The sequence below is a fragment of the Mandrillus leucophaeus genome, unplaced genomic scaffold, assembly GCF_000951045.1.
Source record: "Mandrillus leucophaeus isolate KB7577 unplaced genomic scaffold, Mleu.le_1.0 Scaffold44, whole genome shotgun sequence".
NCBI classification, from domain to species: Eukaryota; Metazoa; Chordata; class Mammalia; order Primates; family Cercopithecidae; genus Mandrillus; species Mandrillus leucophaeus.
Window position 1 is genome coordinate 4739084 of NW_012104698.1, and position 8584 is coordinate 4747667.

General features: G+C 39.3%; 1 protein-coding gene across 1 annotated transcript in view; it reads right to left on the reverse strand.

Annotated features, from left to right (window-relative positions):
* The window catches only part of CDH8 (cadherin 8, type 2), a 393813-nt gene that overhangs the window by 370724 nt on the left and 14505 nt on the right, over positions 1–8584 (reverse strand). The window contains exon 2 of the mRNA XM_011994007.1: positions 6759–7209. Coding sequence (XP_011849397.1) covers positions 6759–7010 — 252 coding nt within the window. The 5' untranslated portion in view covers positions 7011–7209. The remainder of the gene's footprint in view (positions 1–6758; positions 7210–8584) is intronic.

Consider the following 8584-nt stretch of genomic DNA (forward strand, 5'->3'; position numbering starts at 1 on the left):
CTTCATGGAAATGACAATGAATTGTTCTCACAAGGCCGAAGATACAATTAAGCTGTGACTGCGTAGTCCAGGGCTCTTAACATGCAAACGGCCGGCAAAAAATAATGGCATGTCAAGTGCAATTTTCTCACCAGTCGCAGACACCATAAACTGTAATATAGTGTAATTATTTGGCATCCCGTGTCCTTCATACTAAGCACCACCCAAACGATTTCCAAGTTACAGTGAAGAGGGAAGGTTAGAAGGTCAAATTTAAAGAGAGAAAATGAGTCAGTGCCTTGGAGGAAGAGAATTATAAATAGACGTGGCATTACCAGCAACAGAGTTACATCCAAATAAGGAACAGCTCAGAAGCCCAGGTAGGAGGAAAAAAGGGAGGAAAGAGCAGAGAAGTTTATGTAAGAGAGAGGATTTAGTATAGAAGAACTATGACCACCTGCAGAGCAGACTGGTTTTTTTTTTTCCCAAAATAAAGCAATATAACGAATTGAGGATCACAGGACTTGCAGAACAAGGACTAAAGCAACCTGAGCCAAAAATCGATGCCACACACACACACCCCCCGCCCCCCCCACACACACACACAGAGAGGCTGAGCATCTGTAATCCGAAAATCTGAAATCTAAAAATCTCCAACATCTGAAAGTTTTTGAGCACTGACATGACACCACAAGTAGAAAATTCCACACCTGACTTCACATGATGAGTCACAGTCAAAGCTTTGTTACATAAAAACGTTATTTTAAAAATTATAGAAAATTTCCTTCAGGCTATGTGTGTAAGGCAAATAGGAAACATAAATGAATTTCATGTTTAGACTTGGCTCTGTTCTCCAAGATATCTCAATATATGTGCAAATATTCCACAATCTGAAAATATCTCAAATCTGAAATACTTCTGGTCCCAAGCATTCTGGAAAAAGGATATTCAATGAGCATGTGGAGCGTGTGTGTGTGTGTATTCCTGTTCCATAGGGGTTTGTATCTTAAATATATAATATCTTAATCCCATACACTCAGAAGTGAGGAAATTGCACCCAACAGAAGTGACTTTTTTCCCAGTTACTTTATAGTAGAACTAAAAGAGAAAGAAGCCAGATCTCCAAGAGATCCTTGCTTATCTTTCTAACTTGACACAAGAGACTTTAAGCCTAGATCTCTGTGTTTCAGCGCAACAGACTGAATGTCTATGACCTTGGTATGTTGAGTTTTAAACTTCAGTTTGATGGTATTAAGAGGTGAGTCTGTTGAAAGGTAATTTGGTCATGAGGGTGGAACCCTCATGAAGGGAACTAGAGCCCTTCTGAAAGAAGCCCCAGAAAGCTTCCTTGCCCTCTTTCTACCAGTGTGAGAATACAAGAAGATTGCAGTCTACAACCTGGAAAAGAGCCGTTACCAGAACCAACCATGCTGGCACCCTGATCTTAAAGACTACCAACCTCCAGAATTGAGGGTAATACATTTCTGTTGTTTATTAGCCACCCAGTCTGTGTTAACTTGTTATACAGCCAGAACTAAGACCCACTCAGTTACCCTGACCCTCTCTCAGCTCTGTAAACAGCCTTGAACGTGCTATTTCCTCTATCAAAAATGCTTTTTCTCTTTATCCCTGAACCCTGGTTCAACAACAGGTTAATGCGTATCAGCTTCCAGGTTATTTCCTTTGGGAAGATTCCATCCTCCCATAGAATAGGGCAGTTTCCTCTGTATATGCTTCAAGAGAACCACATTCCTTCATTTCAGAGCACTTATTTCAGTTTTCTTGTGATGTTTCTTCATTTGATTTTCCGTTTCAATGTCCGTCTCCCTCTAGGAGCTCACTGGTTCCATGCAGAAGGCAGAGATAGACCTATGTTTGCTCAGAGCTGAGAATCCACTGGCAATGAAATACTCTGCAGACAGTAGGTGCTCAATAAATATTTGTGGCATGGTTGTATCAATCACCATCCTGACTTCCAGCCAAGGGCTCTCATAATGACATCAAGCTGTCTACCACAAAGAGTATCTGCACATTTTACCACAGGACGGTATTTTTGTGTTGTGTGTCAGATTCATCAAAAACCACCACAGGTTTTCTCTTTCCTGAGACCAGAACAAATAAGCAGATTTGGGCTAAGTGTCCCGTGAGCCACTTTTTTCTCTCTCACAATTTCCAAAGAAAGTCAACACTGAGGTACATGGAGATGTGAACCCTCAGTGTTTATGTGTTTATGAACAGACTCTGCCCTGCTTTGGTCCACAGAGAACTGGAGGCAGGAATGGAGTCTGTTTGGCTGGTATTTGCTTTTCAGAAATCCAGACAAAAGCTTTCTGCTCCAGTTTGTACGATAAGCCCAAACACAAAAGTCTGAAGGCAGTTGGAAGACAACGTGTTGCTTTATGACAGTGGTAAGGAAGACAGTCTCCACTGAGGTAATACTGCAGCTGTTTGAAAGACAGTTGTTTAAACAAGGTAACTTTTTCTTCACACTCACTACCTCAAAGAAACACTTTCAATATCAATACATAGAAAACACTTTTTAACTACCCAGAGGGGTCTATAAAATACCCATATGAAAGAGAGAACACGAAAGCTCCTTTATTGAAAAATACCATTGAGCTTATATGACTATTATAAATTCTTCCATTATGTAGGTAAATTATTCATTTATTTTTTCATGTAAAGTATTTACTGAGCAGTTCCTATATACAGGCAGGGCTCTAGGTTGTGGGAATACAGAGTAAAGACCAAAGGACTCAAACATCCTTTTCTTTGTGGAACTTGCACCCTAGAAGAGGCAAATAGGCAAATAATAAACATAATAAGGTATAGAGTATGTTAGATAATGATTGTCAGGAAGAAAAAAAAATCAAGCATAGACAAAGGGTATGAAATATTAAAGGAGGAACAATTACATTTTAGAAGAACTGATAGGGAAAGCCTCTCTAAGAATATGACTTTCAGGCCAGGCATGATGGTTCACACCTGTAATCTCAGCATTTTGGGAAGCCAAGGCCAGAGGACTGCTTGAACCCAGGAGTTCAAGATCAGTCTGGGAAACACAGGAGATCCCATCTCTACAAAAGATTTAAACAAAAATATCCAAGCATGGTGGTGCATGACTGTAGTCCCAGCTATTAAAGAGGGACTATTCACTTGTGCCTGGGAGGTCGAGGCTGCAGTGAGCTGTGACCGCATCACTGGACTCCAGCCTGAGTGACAGAGCAAGACCCTCTCTTAAATAGAAACCAATATATATGACCACTGACTTCATTCCATTTCAACAGAAAATATAAAAGCTTATGTTGCTTCTGACCAAGGGAAGCATCTTACTCTCAGTCATCTTACTCTCTTCCCCAAGACTTTGCAAAAACTCCTCTATCTTGCTGGGGCACTTCACTTCCCACCCCACACCCCCGGGTCGGTGACTCTTCAAGACAAACAGAAACATCACCTCCACACTATACAACATGTCCCTGTGCAGGGACTCCCAGAGTCTTGTTATTCACCTAGTGAGGTAATTGTTAATTTGTCTGCCACTCCAACTACAAACACATACACACACACACACAATTAAGAATGCAATTACAACTGCAATTACTATATAGCAGGCACTATGCTTCTATTATTTATTCTTACAAATTCTTATTTATCTTATTTGCATAATCCTTGAAAATCTTAAGTAATCTTCTCAGGGTTAACACCCAGAAAGTGGCCAAGCCCATATTCAAACCTCGAGAGAGTACATCTCTGATGCTAAGGAGCTTTCTCAGCATCCAGCTGCCTACCGATATACTAAAAACAGATGATGGATGTGGTAAGGTTATATGTGAGGCTCTGAAGAACCTATCACTCAAAAACTAGCTCTGCCCTTGAGCTCGAACTCAACCTGCTAGGTCAGAGGCCTCACCATGGTGACTCGCAGGAGCGCCTTTCAAAGAGCAGGTGTGCTCATAAGTAAGTAATGCTTCTCAGCCGGTTCCTGGGGAGAAGCTGGGAGGTGAAGTGGTTTAAAGAGTCGGATGTGGAAGAGTGTGCACAGAGATAAAACACTGTAAAGCACCGGTGGGCATCCCGATACAGATCATCTTCGCACTCAGCTTGACTCATAATCTGAAGCCGTCACCTGAAATGTATTTTTGGCTACACTACAAGCCAAGATCCTCCAAGGCTACGCTGTCATAATTCAGGAGCATTTTTCTTTAAAGGGAAATAGGTATGATGGGAAATGTTCGCAGAGAAGTTTTCCAGAAAATAAACTCTATTTTAACAATTATTTGGGAATTGGTCATGGTAGGACGCCGTGAAAAGCCTAGATAAAAACCATCACTAAGACTCAAAGGCATCTGGCTATTTCAAAATCCTAGGGTTCACTGGCAACATTTCTGTCATTCAGAGAAGCATGAACGTCTCATGTGTCAATAAGTCACAAGAAGATGCTGAATGCCCGGCTGTTTACCTCTATCTCTATTACTTCATGTAAGGAATGGAGGTGAAATCAGTTATCAGATTCTGAGTCCAAAGCAACCCCACATTAATTACTTTTTCTACCCAGATAAAAACGAAATGTTCTCCTGGGCATAGGATGTTTTGTTATTTACATTATGCAAGGCACAGTCACAGTGATATACCTTCATAAAGAGGTAACTAAGAAAAGCAAGGAAAATATGCACATGTACCCTACAACTTAAAGTATAATAATAATAAATAAATAAATAAAAAGAAAAGCAAGGAAAAAGCATCCATTATGTAAATACGCATGTATTCCCAGAATTTCATATTGTATGAGAATGTCTTGCCTTAGGGCTGATTACAGAAGTTCTGAATATCCAGAAGTAGGCATTTAAAGACTTTACATTCCATACTCGGTAACTCGTAAGTGTAAATTACAGTTTAAACTCCGGTTAGCTGGTTCCTAATATGTAATAAGGTACAGTGGGTGAAATAATGGCCATTGGAATTTCCAATAGGATTCAAACTCAAGTAGATCATTTACCATTCTGTGATATTGGTTTGGTTTATTAATCCATCTAAAACCCACTTTTGTACCTACAAAAAAGGTAAGATAATGCTGGTAAAGAAGCCCATATCCAAAACCCATGCGGCCAGAAGTATTTTGGAATTCAAAACTGTTCACACTTCAGAAACACTAAGGTATATAAACTATATGGTAAGTAACACCCTCAGCAGGGTCTGGGGCAGCACCCTGTAATCAATCACATTAACATTTTTGCAGCAAAATATATGAAGTCACAATTACGCATTACGACTATAGTAGCCTTAAGTCGGTACTGCTCCCTGAGTTTGTATCAAGGATACAAAAAAATCTTTCAGATTTTATATTTTGAACTTATGACAAAGGGAGTGCAGACTTGTTTTATACATATATATTTGTATCCATGCATGCAAATGAACATACATATGCATATACTGAAGGGGGTGCTATTGTTAGAATCAAAAAGGTTGGTGCCCACAAAGTGCTTTTATAATAGCATTCAACAGATAATAAACACTCAGTATTGGCCAAAATATAAGTTCCTTAAAGGCAGAGATCACTGTTTTGTTCATTGATATGCCTCCCATGCCTAATAGAGCGTCTGGCACATAGGAAAGTCTCAATAAATATCCATGTAATGGTTCATGATATCTCCTCATGCAGGCTTTCTTTATCCAAGTAGAACCATATGAAATGAAAAACGTAATCCTTGGAGAGGCTCAATTCGTTTTGCAAGACAATAGGGTAAAAGCATTAATGCAATCAGAAGTTCCCGGTGAAACACAAAGAGTTAACTCAAGTCCTGAAGATCAATATTTAATTCCCCTCCTATTTTTCTTTTAAATCATTGCATTTGGGAAGTGAATAACATTGGCCTGATTCACTTCTAAACTGACTTATCAAGAAAATCAGTCATTGGCAGGCTCCTAATTGGAATTATACCTACATGAAGATGTGCATCAAAATTAAAAGGAGCTTATGAACAGTGCTGAGGAATAAACACGTGTAGTCTCCAATAACCCACAGTGTGATTTTGGAAAGCAGGCAGCCTATGTCTACTAAAGAACATTTGTCTGACCTGCCAACAGGAGCAAAACAAATGTAAGTCCAGTCTAACACACACGCGCATGCGTGCGCGCGCGTGCACACACACACACACTCCACTAAACTAAAATTTTGATTTTGTACATTTGATTTCATCTGACAATGAATGAACTAGTTTTCTACTGCAAAGTTTTTCAAATAGTACAGTGCAGTTAAGCATCTACTTTAAGAACTTCCTTTTCTCCATCCTAGGTTAATTATTGAAAAAACAGATGATAAAACAAAAAAGATAAATATCTACCTGCAATTCTAGATATCTGCATGTCCTTAAAATAAAATAAAACAAAATAAACTCTCAGCAACTGAAGTGGTAGGAACTCAAACTGAGAAAAGATGCATATCTCTTCCAAGTACTATAAACTAGAGAAAAGGTTTGGCATGAAGTCTCTCTCGTGTGAATGAGAAAGAAAATGTTATTTGTTTACGCATTATACAAGCAGTGTTATATTTTATTGATAGCCGAGTGGAAGAGGTGATAGGAGAAGCTTTCCCTACAAGACCATTTAAAACTGTTACCTTGGGATTAATCCTATTCCTAACAGAATGACATGTAAACTCACTAACCATCTGTCCTGAACAGTTTACAGCTAAGTGTGGCCACAACTAAAAAGACTCTGGTATTAAACATCTTAAGACCACCAACAGACCCTGAAATTGAGATCTTAAAAACAAAGCTTACCCGGCCAACAAGAATCGGTTCAGGTCCAGAAAACTCTTCCAGAACAAACATTTGATTCCAAACCCAGCCTCTTTTGGAGCGGTTCAAAATTCGCTGTTCTTCACCCAGACTGTTTATTTCCAAAGGGGATCCACTCATTAAAACTTGAGACTGATTCGTTGGAGCCATGTAAATGCAAGGGGGAAGAGTAATCCATAATATTATTAATGGAGTCCAGAGATCCAAGAGCATTTCCGCTAGCCGTTCTGGCATGGTCCCACCAGTGAAGCAAATCACCACGAAAATGAGACAATTATTTTTTTTGTCTCCGGTCTGCGGCCATCCAATTCATCATGCAGTGCCGAGCATTTACTTACAGCTCTGCCACGTGTCTATAGCATGGGAAACAGACATCATCTAAGCAGCTTTTCTAAGACCACAATCCATTGGCTTTTCTTTTCATTGAAATTTCCTGCAAAAACAAAGAGGAAGAAAGATAAGGGTCTACTCAAACAGGTTTTAAAATAAAATCACTGCTTTTCAAAAGCACCTAAAGTGAACTATAGTGGGCACTTCTCAAACTCTTGAGTTAGAAAGTGGATCTGAATAATTAGAATAAGTAGGCTAGTAAGTCCTTTAATTTTTAAGCTTCATTTAGATTGTAATTTTCATTTGTAGCTATGTGACCTATCAGAAACGGTTCACGTAATAGAAGTTCTCCTTTTCCTTCTTGCTTCTTTCTTTCCCATCTCCCTCTCTTCCTTCTTTTCTTCCCCTTGACTTTCCTCCTCTCTCCATCCCTTCCTCTCTCTTCCATTCTTTTTTGTTTTAACAATTGGGAGTGTATGCTAACACAGCCCACTTGTCGAACAGATTGTAAGCCTTTTACTTTTATTTTCTCCTTTTTTTTTTTTAACCTGTTTAAGGACACATTTTAGTTCCTTTTATGCTAAACTCCGTGAAATAACTAGCTTTGAATTAACAACATTAAAAAAAAATACAAATGAGAATGGGAAGGGGAATTTAAACCAATTTTGACAATCTTAGCTTCCAGGATTCATCAGAAGGGATTGCCCAGTTCAGGGTACAGAGTGCAATCCTCTGCCAGGATGCTAATAATGAGTGAATAAAATTAGAATGCTTCCAGAGAAAAATTCTGTAATGTCCAGCTTGTATGCTATCATCAGGACAGTGTCAGGGTCCACATTCTAAATGTACAGTTAAACAGGAGATTTAAATTATGGAAAGCTCCCTTGAGAATAAAATATGGTAAAAAAATGTAATGTTCAATTGAAGAGATTCAGAAAGGCAAGGGCGCAAAAAAATCCCCATTATCTGAGGTGTCAGATACATTTTTTGCTTACCCTCAGTGTGGCAAAATGTGTTTCTTCCCTCTCAAAAAAAACCAAATATTTTTAAAGAAATACAGTTCACTGCAGATCCAAGAGAGAAGCTTTGCTGAATTAAACTCAATGGGAAAATATTTTCTCAGGACACCATCGGGAACAGTGCGGCTCAGGGAATTCATAAAAGGGAAGGAAACCTTTCACCTCTAGGTCTCTGGTTCCATTCTGGCTCAGAATAAGAAAGCTAGAAAGTCATTAACATTCGCTGGGCTGCTGAGTGGCCTCACTGAAGCCAGCTGAAAGGGGCAGACCCAGATTGTACTGCAAATACAGGCAGTATCCGATCTAACAAGATGGCCAGTGGAATCACCCTGCTTGTCATTCTTTTCCTGGGCTCAGCTCAATCACTGGGACTCTATCACTCAAAAGGGCTCAACCCTGATGAGTATAGAGGAGCCACAACAAGCAGCAGTTGCTTTGGAAATGGAAGAAAAAAAAAAA